Below are 16566 nucleotides of genomic sequence, written 5' to 3'. Positions count from 1 at the left end.
ACAGGGGCACGATCACCTCCCTGCTCCTGCTGGCCACACTAGTTCTGATAGAGGCCAGGATGCCGCTGGCCTTCTTGGCCACCTGGGCACACTGCCGGGTCATGTTCAGCCGGCTGTCAACCAGCACCCCCAGGTCCTTTTCCTCTGGGCAGCTTTCCAGCCACTCTTCCCCAAGCCTGTGGCGTTGCCTGGGGTTGTTGTGACCCAAGTGCAGGACCCGGCACTTGGCCTTGTTGAACCTCATACAGTTGGCCTCGGCCCATCGATCCAGCCTGTCCAGGTCCCTCTGCAGAGCCTTCCTACCCTCCAGCAGATCAACACTCCCGCCCAGCTTGGTGTCATCTGCAAACTTACTGAGGGAGCACTTGATCCCCTCGTCCAGATCGTTGATAAAGATATTGAACAGGACCGGCCCCAGTACTGAGCCCTGGGGAACACCGCTCGTGACCGGCCGCCAACTGGATTTAACTCCATTAAAAAAATTCATAACAACCAGAGTCTGAAATAGAATTTGAGTCAATTTCCAAAAGAGCAAGTTGCCTATGAGTTTAACCCAGGTTACTTCTCATAAAGACAAGGATTTACGTGCCTCCAAGTTGAAAACCAAGTAATGGAAGCAGTAAAAAGTAGAGTAGTTTTTGAAAGTATGGAGTACAGACCTTTTTGCATGAAGTACAGATCATCTCAACTCAAAATATGTGAAACAGAGTTATAGCACTAGCAGAGTCTTTTTTTGGACTCAGAGCAGAGAAAAATGAAGAAAATTATAAATGGGAACAGGATAAACAATGGCATCTTTATGAGACTATAGTTGGCAAATCCTTCAGCATGAACAGAGAAACCAGAATATTTGCTGTTAAGGGACTTGCTTTGAAAAGGCCTTAAATATTTCAGGTTAATGGCAACTTATTAAGCCATAACATTATTCTCATGGTACTGGCACTTGATAGTATTACTCCTTCCTTTGCTTCATTAAGAGGCAGCAGACGTGATCCCTGCTCCAAGCGACATATATACATATGCTAAGATTTCCACAGCTACTTACCATACCAATGGATACACATATTCTCTTACTAAGTGAATAATATGTGAATGCTCAAGTACCTATATACAATACAGATACATCTACTATATTTCACACCTCTCTTTTTCAGAGATTTCAAATAACGGAGACGGCATTACTGCTAATTCTTTTGGAAGCTAACACATGCAAATCAAATACTGAAACGCAGATGTAAGAAAATAAAAATCTTCATTCTCCTAAAAATTATTTCTAAGTCTCTAAAATAATCTGCGTTAAAAATATCAGAGTGTATGTAAAGTTACATGTTAGGTATTTAATTACTTATTTTAAAACATTATTTTAATGTCAATCAATCAGTAACTTTTGCCTTCTTTTGGCAGCATTAGCGATACCTGTGAGTTTATGCCAGTTACGACACTCCTTTTGTATTGCTAATACTTCTTTCTTCCTTTCATACGTATTTTGAGAAATTATAATCTTTTCCATATACAGATATATGGAACAGACATATTACGTGAATATTTAAGCAAGTTAATTTGCTTTCTTCATTGGTGAAACTCAACGCTTTACAATAAGCAAATGTGGCAAGTCAGTCTGTTATATAACTGAATGATTTAGCATATTTAGTTAAAATATGGTAGAGTTGCATAGGGAAGGTGGTAATACTGTACAGATGGGACAGTTGCTCTAAGTCTGGAATAAGACTTTTACAGCCTCTCGTACATTTTAGAGGTTTTGTAAGCAATATAAATCAGTGGCCAATACACACCTTTATTTAGAATTCTATCCAAGCTATCTATTCTATCTTTTTTATCCTGTGCAGTATTGCTGTAAAGTGCATTCATTAATTTTTGTCTGTTGTGACAAATTCTGTGCAGATTTCTCTTCCTTTTTGAGGTTAAGATTATTCTCCTTCCCTGCTGACTCTTTTCACTCTCTGGAAGAGAAGTTAAGCATATCAAAGGTCTAGTTTCCAATCTAAAGAATAAACTACTTTTTTTGGTCATATGTCTGTACTCATGGAACCCAAGTATTCAAAACTGTGTTCTTGGGTTCCTCTGGCAGCTTTGATAATATTACTTGCCAGTATTCTTCTTCAAGAGGCCAAGAGTTTGTAAGATTGGACCATAATATACTGGGTACAGAGGCATCTAGACACAAAGTAAATGAAATTGTGTGTCTACACCCTATCTTTGGACTCTGTCTTGGACTCCTAGCATTATTTTACCATAACTTGAGTTTAGGTGAGTATGGTAGATGAGGCCAGTTCTGCTCGCAAACTGTTAGTTTGTAACGGCAAATTCTTGGCCCGTTACAGATAGATGCCTGACTTAAACTGGAAGCAAATCTGCAATTATGTATGCTGGGCAGACTGCTCTGAACGTAGAAATTCCACCTGGAACAGCTCTTTGGTTATAAGGAGGAATGAATTACGATTCTTTCCGTGATTTCAAGCTTCCTCTCCTCTCCAGTCCCTCATACTGAATCCGCTGAATTAACTCACCTGCAAAACTGAAGATGGGCACTGCTGAAAATCTCATTACCAGATTTGCCCCCATTCTTCTCCTACAGAATACCAAGTATTTTAGCACTTGTATACTACAAGGAGGGGGTGGTCCTGGACTGTGCTGATCACTAATAGAGAAAGAGTGACCGAGTGTTAATAAAACCCTTTCTTTCTTAATCCCGTAGGTGAACTGCCTGAAGATACTCACCTATCCTTTGGTTGCAAATGTTTGTTAACAGACAACTCTTGCCTTAGTTTTGTTCTGGCTGTAATGTAACCTGTGGCCCTACCAACACTGTACTGCAGTGTCTAGTTATTTCAAGAAAGTTTATCCCAATATTCAGATGAAAGTCATCAGTATTATGTCATTGATAAGTTAATGCGTCAATTCTGGAAGTTTCCCTTATGATATCGCAGAATAAATGAAGGCATATAAAATTAAGAAAGCCTTTTAGAGTTAATTTAAATGAGTCGTCTACGTTCTTAAAAACAGACAGGCATATCTTTATCAAAAGATGTAAAGTTGTATTAGCACCAGTAAGAATTACCTCCAGGTAAACTGAGGATTTACTATGAATTTCTATTTTGATACACCCAACTAAGTAACCTATTTGATAATCCTCATTTCATAGCGAGGGTTACGAAAAGAGTGTAAATACAAAAGAGTATACATATAGTTTTACAAATGTTTCGTAAGAAGCCCTTCCCCTCTCAACTATTCAGAACGAAGAATGGAGATCTCAGAACGGAGGAAAAAGTATATGCCTGGAATACAAGCATATCACCACAGAACAGAAAAAGCCATTTCACATAACAACCCTGTATGGCCTGCAAAGCCCAGATTCACTTCAGTTGTTTCCTGGTTTACTATGCAATTATTTTAGCTAGCTCGATGTAGAAACTTGACCTTTACAGCTTCAAACAAACAACTTGGATTCTCTTCTCCTGAATGTTCTTTCGATGAATGGTTTCAGTGAGCGTGTAAACCCGAGACGCACTAGAGCCACTGTCAGATTCCAACCATGTTTTCAGTAGCCTATGATCAGAACAACAAAGCTGCTACAGGGCAGGAACAGAGGCAACTGAGTAAGAATTACTGCAATTTCTGTAGTAGTGGTACTTACTTCCTTTGGATATATAAAATAGCATTGGATCTCATAAAAGTGTTTGCAATGAGGCAAAACCCAGAACAGCAAACCTCTCTCATTAATCTCTTTTGAGAAAAGAGAGTCTATATATAGGCCAAAAACCCCACCCTCACCCCCCACCCCCAAACCAACAAGACTTTTGGACAAGAAGAATTTTTGAATTGAAACATCAAGTTTTGAATAAACTCAAGGTCTCTGTGGCTGGGGCTCCTGCAGTTGTCACTGTGGTGTTCCCCCTTGATCCATATTCCGGGTGTGATCCTCCAGGAATTGGAGACATTTATGTAGCAAGTTTAAGCTACTGCATCCCAAAGAGGGAAAAAAGTTCTGATAGATAGATAGAAGTTTTAAGTAATCTTACAGTAGAAGGGTGAGCAGAAATAGCTGCATATTGTGTATGTGAATGTTTTCATTTTGGTGAAAGGACATATTTTTATATATAAAGTTCATTTGAATATAGGGGCCTTCAAAATTATGTACATACATATTATGTGTCCATAGTTCTGCTTTATTTCATACTGCATACTCTGACTGATATGTAATTTCAGAAAAACACTTTTGTTTTCTATTTTTGCTCATTTGGATGCTTTCTTCTATCTGTTCCCAAAAATATTTGGGATGCCGTCCTCAACCCATCCACATAACAACAATACACCTTTATTTAGATCCTTCTCCTTGTGCCACTTATTCCTTGTCCCTACAAGAGCAATATCATCTGGCAACAGCTTGATTGAAGTGTCAGACATTAAAGAGACAGGTAGAAATAACTGCTCAAAAATCACTCCTCATATTTTAGGTAATTAAATGAAAGGGCTAAATTGAGGCAATAAAATATAAGGAAAAAAAGAGCTCCATGAGTCATTATCACAACCGTGTTTGTAACTTTTCAGTAACTTACATCTTTCTTTTCCTGTCAACATAGTTTTTTAAGTCTCATTTCAAGGTTTTTGGAGCAAAGCTGATTCTGATTATAAACTTGTGTGATATGAAATAAACCTTCCTGATTTCTTGAGAGAATGACTGCTTAAAAGTGATGAAGATTAAATTTCTATTCAGATAGCTACTCCATAGTCTGTAAACCTAGTCTGAAGTGAAGTGAACTGGAGGCTACAACTGAACCAGAGGTTCCTCCTCAAGATGCCTATGTGAAGGATGTTGCTACTCCTAGTTCTGGTCCTAAATCTAAAAAGAGATCTAATTATCTGGACATGTCAGAACTCACTGCTATCATTTTCTTAATGAGGGCTAACCTAGCCCAAGGAGCAAGAACATTCAGCAGAAAGGATGGAGAAGAAATCAGAGACTTTCATTTGCAGTTGAGGTAGCTGCCTATTTTTGGTGCAGTGTCAATAATGGAGGCACCGTTTCTAAAATTTGCAAGTGGCCTTAGAGGTGCATAAAAGGAGATAAATCCCAGGGCAAACCAGGAATACAAATGGCTGGCACAGTCCCAGTAACATGGCTTCCTCTGCATGCAGAACCACACTTCTTTGTTCATGGACCTCAGAATCTATTGCAAGGCTAGGGGACAGGATTTAGCCCTTATTTTTACAAAAAGCAGCTAAGGCATCCCAATCTGGACAACCTTGCCCTTCAATTCATTAACCTACCTATCACTGAAGGACTGGAGGTCATTAACTGTGGAGTTTTGCTTTAAGCTGTAACTCCCTAAGCAAAAATATATTCATTCAAGAATTGTAGGTATTACATCAGTTTATCACTGATACAATGAAAACTCCAGTGCAGCTAATATTTCAAACTGGATGCATCCATCATGATAATAGTCTATAATTCTCTTTTCATTTTAGAAGACAGTGAAGTATTTTTCTTCTGATAGAAATCATACCCCAGAAACAAAAATACTGAACTAAACCCAACTTAAGTAAAACAACAGTTTGATAGTAGTCTGTATTTATCACAGTACTGTGATCTTAACACACTTGACAACTTGACAACTTCAGGATGTAGCTTGAGTGTTTTTAGAGTCCAAACAGATGACAAAAGAGATTTTCAAAGCTCCAAGTGCTTGCCTCCCTATCTGTCTATCTTTAAAATTTATACTTTTCTTAGCAATGTTTTTATTTTTACTGATATTTTATTTTTTTTTAGCCTTATATTTTTAAAATAAGAATGCACGTAAGCAATTATCATTTCTTGTTCTTATGTCCAGTAATATCTTAAATATTTTCCTATGTAAGTATTTTTCATTATATAGTTGCTGATATTTAACAGATTCTGGAGAAAATAGTCCTCATTTATTCATCTGTTTTTGCCTTCTACCTGTCAGAGTGATTCCAAAGAATGTTTATCAATATGGTGATAGGCGCTTTATATATATAAATATAAATATATATTTCTTAGGATAATAAAGATAATCTGGAGAGTAGACTCCAATTTGTTTTCCTTTTTGAAGGAGTAATAAAGTTGATTACTTTTGTTGAGTAAAGTCACCTGTCTTCGAACAATAGCACTGTGACCAACAGGTTAAGGAAAAAGGCTAAATAGCATCATCTTAAAACTTGTATAAGCACAGTAATACTATATAAAATAGTATCATGAAGAATATATTATTTAATAATACTAACTTGTAACAATGAGAGTAATTCTTCACTAAACAGTTTTCCCTTTGTTAATGCCTTAGAAATAACTCAGAGTCTAAAGGGACACTACTTTTAGGGAACATACGAATTTCAGTGGACAAGGCACAAGGATTTACTTTATTCTGATTCCCTCTGTATCTATGACTTGGTATGGGGCCTTCAGTATACTGCTCAATCCTGTGTGTCTCCTCTTCTGTTAAAAAAATGGTCATATTTCATTGCGTATGTCACTGTAGTGTGCTAAAATTAATATAATGGCTGTGAATTTCTTTTTAAAAAGCCCCTAGTCTAAGTAGTTGCTCATGATCACAAAAATCTCTCTGCACAAGGTGATGGTACAGTTTGTTTACAGCTAAATAATTACTGTGGATTTCAGAGAGAAACCACACAGGTTTGGGAAAGATGCAATTAATGCCTAACTTTCTACCCTTATTGTATACAAATACTTTTGTGTTGTATAAAACCCAACACTTTTCTGCTTACTGTGTAAACACAAATATACCTGATGTTATAGTAAGTTCTGTCCTTTACCCAGTTCAAAATTACCTTTTGTTGATGCAGAAATGGTTGGGAGATATTTATTATTCTTCAGGAAAGAAGGAATCAAAATATTCTTAACACATTTCTAATAATGAATGTCCAATAGCCGGGCTGATTTACTGAACAGAACACTGTCCCGCTTAGCTGCAAGACGCTGCGACACAAGTAATCAAAGCAGCAGCTGCTCCGAGAGCAGCACCTTGGCCCTATGGACCCAGCACTACGGCGGGAGCCAGCAGCTGCCAGTCTGGCTTCTGTTCCGAGGCTCCGCCTGACCCCCGCGTGGCTTTGATCACATCAACTCCTTTCAGTTCAGTTACCTGAGACAACCTTCAGCTACAAAGTGGGAGAAAAGTTTAAATTTTATAACAGTACTATGAGTTACAAAATATGGGTTCCACAGAAATGTAACATCCTACTATGGAAATATTAGAGATAACGTCTTTTGAAAAACATTATATATTCTACTGCAGAACGAATTTGAGACAGACTGAAATACTGGCGTTGGAATATGAAGGCTATGCATATGTATTTCATATATGCAAATTCCTCATAAGGAACCAATAACCGTCTGACAGATAAAATGACATTATTTCACTAAACAAGCAGAGGCTGTTCTCAGCCAAACAGAGAAGAAGCCAAGCCAGCGATGGTATACTTGAAACTATTTCTTGAAAAGAAGTGCAGACTAGGAGGAATCCTAAGTTGTAACCACCCTCTGAACCACGAGTGAAGAGAGGAGATGGCTGGGCCCAGGAATGCTAAATCAGGAAGTGCTTGTGGTTAAAAACAGAAGCAACCACATGAATAGGAGGTTTTAGGAGACAGCTAGACGACACTGATTGAAAAAAAATATTAAAGCACAGAAAAAAGAAAACCAAGGAGCATTAAAAGGCTCCAAAAGATCTGTGCATTTGAATCTGGTTTCAGGAGAATAGAAAGGTAAAACCCAAATAACTAAAGATTTAGACATCCTGTAACAATAAAACGTTCTTGTCATTAAAAGAAAAGATCTCAGTTTGATCTTCCTTCGGCATCTGGAAGCTTTCTCTTAAACAAACAAATGAATGAAACGCACACAACATAAAAATAGTTTTCATTTTCTTCGACACACCCAGAAAAAGATCTCTTAATGACAAACCCCAAAATGTTATACTTTCAGCCTTACGTAACTCCATAGAGACCCTTCGAGCTATCATTGATCATCTGTAATGTTCCTCTCAGATACTAACAAGCAGAATTTAATAAAAATATGAAAATGAGTAATGTTTCAACATTAAACACAAGGGGAAAAGTAGTTTTAATTATCCTACAAATGTTTGCATTGAGTAGGCAGGAAAAGATTTCCTGCATATAAACCATGTTATGGTATTAAGAAAATACTGGAGCTAGGTCCTAACTGTTGTCCCACCCCTTACCTTCTCTACTGAGCCAACTCTTTAATGAGAAAACCTTTTTTTAGGAAGTAATGATGCAATGGAAAGCAATGCAAAACAAAACAACATGATTCTAATTTGATCTTTCCAGCAGTATAGTACACACAATTCACAACACTTTTTATCTGGAATTAGATCAAAGCACTTAAGAAGTACTGTTAATTTGTGGGAACATAACACATCTGCAGATGATTAAAGAGATGCTGCCACTTACCATTTGAAATGAGGAATTTGCTGTTCATACTTAAAAGAACTCTTCCCTTCCAATCCAACCCAGAAGTCTAAAACGCTCCTTTAAAAGAGTTTAAATGGCATGGGAGGAGGGAGGGTTGTGCCAAAAGATAGAGGACTCAAGCTTTGAAGCTGTAGGCATCTGCTTCATGTGATTATTACATCTAGTTTGCTCTGCTAATAAGCGAGGAAATGAGAATTGCCCATTATTAGATGGGACTGACCTCTATTTGGCTGTAAGGACAATTACAGTCTGGGTTTCTTATTCCTTTTCTTTAGATATGAGGGTTAGAGGTCAATTTATCAAATAAATGGTTTTTGGGTGAAAAGCATGATTTGATGCCAAAAGATATTCCTCTGCACCAGCTTAATTTTTTCTCAGTGAACAGGAAGCATGAGGTTTTCACTGTAAGAGCGGTCAAACCCTGGAACAGGGGCCGAGGGAGGCTGCAGAATCTCCATCCTCAGAGATGCTCAAAACTCAGCCGGACACAGCCCTCAGCGTCCTGATTCAAGTTGAGCAAGAGGTTGGACTAGACCTCCAGAGGCTCCTTCCAATCTGATTTATTCTATGAAATATCATGCCTGTTCCATACTAATTTTGATAGAAAGTCTCCTTTCATCATGAAAAATAAAAACAAAATAAAAAAGGTGTCTGCGAGTTGCCCTCATGCTGAAGAATATTTCCTAGTCTCTATCATACCTGCATCAAGCGGCATACCTGTGACAGAGAGAGCAAATCCAACTGTTCCCATCAAAAAAAGCAGACGTCCTTGCACAGATCCATCTCTGCCCAGTTGCGAACTGGACGTACAGTTGAAGTGGGGTTCAACTGTTGATTGCTCCGGCCTTTGCCGCCATCTCTCCATGCAGATACAGATTGTTTGTTCTAGCAAGTACCACATCTGCAGAGGAGCTGCAATAGCGGTCATCCAGAACCGAGCAAAAACAAGACTCTCAACACTTTTTGGGGGTAGAAGTCCCCAGAGAAATTTTGGCCATATACCATATTCTTAGAATGCCGTTATTCTCTGTGCCTAATAGTCCTGGTATATTTTAAACAGTATATACAAGAGAGATGCCTAAAACAAACAGATAGGAAAACACCATTTATTCTTTCATAAAATCTCATATTTTCCTTCTTTAAAGAATAGGAAATAAATAAAATGTGTCAAAAGAGGGAGTAATTAATTTATACAGGTTAACACAACTAATTACGTGTTATGTTAAGAAAAATGCTAAGACCTCTAGTCCCAGAAAAGTGAATGAAAGACTATTCTCTTCTTGTCTTCTGATTTCATGCATAAAATGGATGCTTTAATCTTGTCTGGCACGGTCTTTCAGAGTGTTAAATTCAAGTCTATTTAATTGATCGACAATTCTTCTGTCATCAACAGAAGTGTCCCTTTCCTTTGCTCACTGATTATAATGATGGGTGTTTTATGAAATTTTGTGAGATTCAAGTCTTTCAATGATTTTGATGGACAGTTTCTGTCAAAACTGAGTGGTAACTTAATTCAGCTTTCCAGATTCATAGAAATTCAGATTTGTATCATAGGCAGGCTGCTTATTGTTATTCTCAGGAGTTAACTCAATCTAATGTTCTTTTAGTAACAAACCTTAAAATCTACTTCTAGCTGAAGTGTAAAAACAATGCTAAAATCTATCAATAGAATTTTCACTATTGCTTGTGAAATTAGGTATATGCTTATTTGCATTTAAATCTTTTTCTCTATTACAGTGATTCGAGCAAAAATATCCAGTGAAAAGGTGGTTCCTGCCAGTGATGATCCTCTTGATACCCACAAAATGATCCGGTATGAAATCAAACAAATAAAGGTACATGGAATCACTTAGCTATTTTGAAGTTCAATGATGATAACCTATGTATATGACTACAATTTAGCCCTAAATGCTTTAAGCTGGAACAGCTCCAGCTGCCTCCACAGTTAGACCTAGGTGAACTACACAGAATAAATCAAAGCAGTGATTAAAAAAAAAAGAAAAAAAAAAGAAAAAAAAAAGAAAGCTGTTCTCACATTCATGAGTTACTTGCTAAACTGTATTTTGATGACAATTTTGTTATTCACAATTGCTTTACGAAGGCTATGAAAACGTACTTCAATCTAGGAATAGTATTCAATACATTTGCTGTTTCTGGTGGATACTTCATCAGCTATGTTGCTTTATGATATTGCAACTCTCTGACTCGATGATGCAAACTTTATAAACAGAGGAAAGCATTTCCAGCTGAAATAGCAAGGACCTTTGTTCATAAGTGAATAGGGATATTTGCAGAAACAGGAGTCCTTCCCCAATATTCATATAAACAGAACTCCACTTGTATGAATGTTGCTAGGAAAGCAAATACAAATTGGGAGCACCCAAAAATACAGTCATGCAGAATCTCACAGAATTTTTCCATTATTTGTTCAGCTCCAATAAGGAGACATATGGATTAAAGTACTTTATGCAGACATATCCTGATCCCATTGAAGTCACCATCAAACTCTCACTGATAAAAAAAAAGATCATGATCTACCTGTTTCTGGAATACACAAAAAATAGGTAGTCTCTTTCAATTAAAATGTATTAGTGGGTGTTGGTGGGTTTTTTTGTTTGGTTGATTTGTTTGTTTTGTCTGTTTGTTTTAAGTTTTCTAGGTGGTTTTATCTCATTTTTCAGAGAATATTATTTTGTATTATTTATATTGATTTGTATTATTACATTTACTGGCAACACTTAAGTAGATCATTGTGAACAGCTATGTGCTTTTAAAAAAATTCAGTCCTTCAAATTGTATCAGTAGGTCACCTCACAGGAGTTCTACTAAGAAAAATCTACGGTAAACAAGAATATCTCAAAGTATTCACAAGCATAGTTACCACACATGACTCCTGTTAAGGTTTTATAGCAATTTCAACAGCCAATTCTTTTTACCTTGCTAAAACAAACGCCAAAACTCTTCACCATCTGCCACTTTCTGTCTTCTTAAATTATTAAGGACATTTTCAAATGTTTCTTCACAAAAATAAGTATATAAATAGCAGAGCAATTCTCTTTCCTCCCATTAGCCCTTTAATTTTCTGTTGCTGCCCTGCCAACACTTGAGTAACCTTACAGGAATGCAAATCATGAAGTATACTTCAGTACAAAAAAGAAGAATGACAAGTCTAGTCCGTGTTACTATTTTCAGTCTATAATCCCGTTCCTCAGTAACAGCACACTGAAATCTCTGAAATACATTCACATATTGGAGCTGCCTCGGAGTTTCTCCCAAATTTCCCAAGAGGAGGCCTTTTCAAAACTCAGACATCAGTAAGAGATCTTTATTTAATTCCACTAAGCTTCAGAAGACAAGTCAGCTAGGACTGGACAAACTAGAGAGATTTATTTTCTAATAAAAGATGCTCTGCATCGTTACATACAAGTTAGACCAAAGACAAATGGGTCATAACAGTCCCACCCTTCAAATTCTTACTTCTGGCCAGAAGAGAGTTAAGAAGAGGTAGGAGCAGGCTGCTCAGCTGCGTTGGGACCCAGCTCGGTGCCTCTAACAAACCCAATAAAAGGATTTTTGTTTGAAACCTCCACAATACAGAGTGGGCGAGCGAACAGGAGCTTCTGCACACTGCCAGTCTTTCGGGGATTGCTAGTAAATTTAGTGTGGTGCTGAAATAAATCCATAAAGGCAACTTCGCCTGTGCCTGGTAAATGGTACAGGAACTGACAAAGAGTGATGTAACCTGTTACATGCTAAGCATATAATTCACAGTTGGCATATGAGTAAAAATTAAACGGGAGTGGGTATACTGAAAAACTATTGAGAAATACTCACTTTTAAATTAACAGAAGTTTAATAGGAAAGTGTTATGGATAACACTGTAAAGTCCTCATCAAGTTACAAAAGCAAAGAGAGTGAGGAATTTTAAATAGGTCACGCTTGTAAACATTTGGTAAGTGTAAAACAATCAATTCAAATAATATAATGTTGTATACAATCAGCCAGATTTGGCCACCTCAGTGGAGCGGAACAATTCACAGACTGGCTAATAACATCACAAAAATAGCTTGTCAGAGATCTTCAAACTGTGAGCCTCACAGATCAGTGACCTCATTTGCGTATCTCTGTTTCCTGAATAACTGTGAACTTTGTTGACCAGAGCAATAATTTGATAACACTATTTCTTACCTTTTCCCTCAGATGATAACATTTAAAAGAATGTAAATCAACAGTATATGTCATACGGTAGAATATTCTCTTTTCACTATTATGGTCTTTCTTCTCTTGAGTGCTTACAGACCAATTTCTCATATTGAAAAGCTGATGACCTGCAGTTACAACAAACTGAACAGTCCTTTTAATGTCAGACGGCACTGATCACGTGTTTCTGGCTAACCCTTTGCATAAACATTTACAGGATTGGGGGGATATGCTAAGAATTCGCTTCATATAACATGAAAGCAATAATAGACTCTCTAATCATCTCTTCTGAGCTGTAGGATCTATCAAGCTAAAACATGATCATCAACTCCGTTTTGGTGAATACTTTTAAAGCCACACATATATTCACACTTCCCTCAGCAATTCTTCTCCCCTCTTGGAAAAGAAACACAGAACCTATAGAGTTTTACTGCAACTGTAAATTCAGCAAATGCTGCTGTTTCTCTTTATATTACTCTCTAGGCTGTTTGACATGTAACATTAGTGTGACTGGTTTATGCTACTCCTGTCACAAAAATTATAGTTCTGTTATTTTAAAACCAGTGCATTAGGCTTAGCAATAAAAAAAACATTGGCATTTTTGGACAGAAATATTAAATATGATTTTCTTATTCATTTACAGAAATAAAATAAAGAATAATGATGTTTTTTCATTCATTTTATATATATGGGTTGGCATGTTAAGAAGCCACACATTTTTTCAATTACTGTTATTTTCTTCTATTGCAATATTTACAGCATTATATTAAAGAGAGAAGAGAATACGTGATTTATATGCAATTGAATATTTGCCTTCATAATATTGACTTGCTCATCATACTTATTATAAGGAGCCACCTAAATATTAGTGTCATCAGAGCAGTAAAGTAAGGCCCAAGATATTACTGTCATATATGAAATCAACACATTTTATCAATTTAAACTACTATAAGCAAAATTGCAAAGTATTTTCCCCAGAAGCTGCATGGATGGAAACCCACTGAAAGAACGAGGCTTCTTTTACAAGAGGGTGGGGTTGCCTCACAGTGGGAATAACAGGAGGTATTTAAGCTAGACACACGGTATCTACACTGTACAATGATGCATGCAGTTTTAAAGCTAGATATTAATCACTATATAAAGCTAAGAAAATAAGCCATGATATAGTTAAAAAGGCTTAGAGAATAAAGAAGATAGGAGAATGTAATAATTATAACAGGAACATGCTTGAGACACTGAAAGTAACACAGATAGTCTTTAAAAAAAGTATTCTAAAATCTTAAAGCAATAGCCGTGGACTGGTCTCAGTTATATACCTCAGAAGGACAGGGACAGTGTCAATATAGACTTCAGTATCAGGCTCACATCTCTCTATTCTCCCAATTCCCCACCCTATTTTTTTACCTCAATAAAGTCCTACCGGAGCCTCAAATGTAAATGGACCATACCACAACGCAGAATCGAATCAAGCCATCTTATCCCTTTACAGAGAAAGTATCCACGCTTTTAGGAGATGAGAGAATATGATTGAGAAGATCAAATATGATTTTCTGAATTAAACAGAAGATTATAATCTTAAGAAATGCTTTAACAAATATCTAAGTCAAAACGCGAGATGGGTCAGACTGTAAGTTCAAAAAAACCCCAACCAACCAACCAACAAACCCCCAACAAAACAAACACCAAACTCATTTAAGTATTATCTAGATCTCCATTATAAGTTGCCATGGATATTTATCTTTTTTTTTATAGCTAAATCAATTTGTGTTGTTTGCATAATGCCTCAAGTTAATTTAGATCAAGAGATGAGAAGCTAAAAGAAAAGTTGTACCCTACTATACATTGTAGCCCAATCAAAGGTTTCCGAATGCGGAGAGAACTCAAATTGGAGGAGACTTGCATAGTTCACGTAGTTACTATGTACGAGACACCTGTGCCTGGAACACACCCTGAATAAGGCAGATTTAAGGGCAGCAGAAGCAGGGGATTCAAGTTCCAAAGACGGCAGGAATCAAACCCTGGGGCTCCGACCGAAGCGCTGGGTTAGCAACGAGGCAGATGCTCCGCAACGCACGTGCAGCCCGCTCCTGCTTCCTCACTTGGCCACCGTTCCGAGAACTTTCACGTGGGGCTGACATACCAGACTACTTGGATCTAATTAAACTAGACACATTTTCATCGTCATTATATATGTTTTCTATTATTTTCACTGCTGCTTTGTACAGGATACTGGTTTGGTTTTTGTTTTGGTTTGGTTCGGTGCGTTTGTTTTTTCTACTAAGTATTTCAAATTCATATCTCATATTTTTGGATCAGAAGCCCAATGACAACAACTTTGGCTCTTTTTACTCCATAAAAAAGGCTTCAGAAAAATCAACATATTACAGCGTATTTTCTAGTGCCCTGTACTATTTAAATCTCCTGAGAGAATTTGAGTAACACGCACACGTATTCCAGTGACGCCAGCTGCAACTGGGAGAGCCTGCCCTTGGGAGCTGTGAGCCTTGCGACTGTCCACAGCTGTCAGCGCGCAGCGCGACGTCACCACACGGGGCCCCGAAGTGTTGGGGCTTCAGTTATGTCACATCAGGTGATGACAGGCATTCTGAGGTCGATTAGCATCTTATGGTTCCTTCTCACATTTGGACACAACTGAAGTTGTTTTGATTACTTAAGAATTATTTTCATAGTTGGAAATGCTAGTTAAGGAGCAGCCAACCTGAACACCGATAGGCTTTCATTCTGAACCCATCCATTCTGGTGCTGCAGCCTGTAAATTCTACGAGCTGGATCCCATTTTCCAGCAGTTAGTTGAGAAGGTGGCATTGGGCAAAATTCTGCGTGTGAAAAACCAGCTTGCTTTAATGACGGAATATAAGAACAACGCTCAGTTTCTTAGCATGTTTCATGTCCTTGAAGATATATACCATTACACTGTTCAAGATAAAATTTCCCATATTGAGAAATTTTTGCATCTTACAATGCTGCAGCACCTTGTTTGAGATGAATGCTGTCTCTGCATTAAATGGAAGATGCTAGTACACTATAAATGGAACAGCAAGCCTTAAAGATCCATTAAAAACACTGAAAAAGCATATTTTAAACCCTATAATTTAAAAAAATGAAGACCTAATTTCCTTCTAAAGACAATGGACACATTTCATTTAGTGAGGTCTAATTGTTGGTATTTTCTCATATAAGTTCAGACTTCAGAGCCTTTTTTAAATAGCTGCACCACATATTTCTTTCAGCTGTTGTTTGCAACTGTTTTTTCTGTTTGTTTTCAAACTGTTTGTTTTCCACTACTGACTTTCTGTTTCTGATAATTTTCAGATGTTTAAAGGATTTGAAAAGCTCAAGGATGTCCAGTATGTCTATACCCCTTTTGATTCATCACTCTGTGGAGTGAAACTAGAAGCTAACAACAAAAAACAGTATCTTTTGACAGGTAAAATATAACAAAACTCATGTACCTGCAAAACCAGAAGTAACTGCTTAGATTGACTTTGTAAAAATATGCCAGCCCTTGTTAAAAAGTAATATATTTATGTATTATGCAAGTAATACAAACACAACGAAATGTACAAATTGTGTAAAGCGGTAATTATACTGTGATCTTACATGTTTTCCATCCTTCCTCCGAAGATCTTAAAGCAGTTTCAAAGGAAGTCAAAGTCAGTAACTATGTAATTAGTAAATAGGAAGTATGCCATTATTATTTGTTTAAAACCAACAGTACTGATTTTCCCAGGAATGCGAACATGTTTAATGAGACAACACATGCCTACGTGTATGCAGATTTGGGGTTCTAAGTAATTACAGATTTTTCTATAGGGTCCTGAAATCTAGTTTAACATACTACTGCATTTGCATCCA

The 16566-nt window shown here is 37.2% G+C and overlaps 2 protein-coding genes across 2 annotated transcripts in view; one reads left to right on the top strand and one right to left on the bottom strand.

The window, feature by feature from the left end:
* SYN2 (synapsin II) overlaps window positions 1-16566 on the bottom strand; it is a 192635-nt gene that overhangs the window by 74206 nt on the left and 101863 nt on the right. The window lies entirely within an intron of this gene.
* Window positions 1-16566, top strand: part of TIMP4 (TIMP metallopeptidase inhibitor 4) — a 32877-nt gene that overhangs the window by 10658 nt on the left and 5653 nt on the right. The window contains exons 2-3 of the mRNA XM_075159389.1: window positions 10228-10325; window positions 16024-16138. Of these exons, the coding sequence (XP_075015490.1) occupies window positions 10228-10325; window positions 16024-16138 (213 nt within the window). The remainder of the gene's footprint in view (window positions 1-10227; window positions 10326-16023; window positions 16139-16566) is intronic.

The sequence above is a fragment of the Calonectris borealis genome, chromosome 10, assembly GCF_964195595.1.
Source record: "Calonectris borealis chromosome 10, bCalBor7.hap1.2, whole genome shotgun sequence".
NCBI lineage: Eukaryota > Metazoa > Chordata > Aves > Procellariiformes > Procellariidae > Calonectris > Calonectris borealis.
This window is presented reverse-complemented; position numbering and strand designations above follow the sequence as displayed.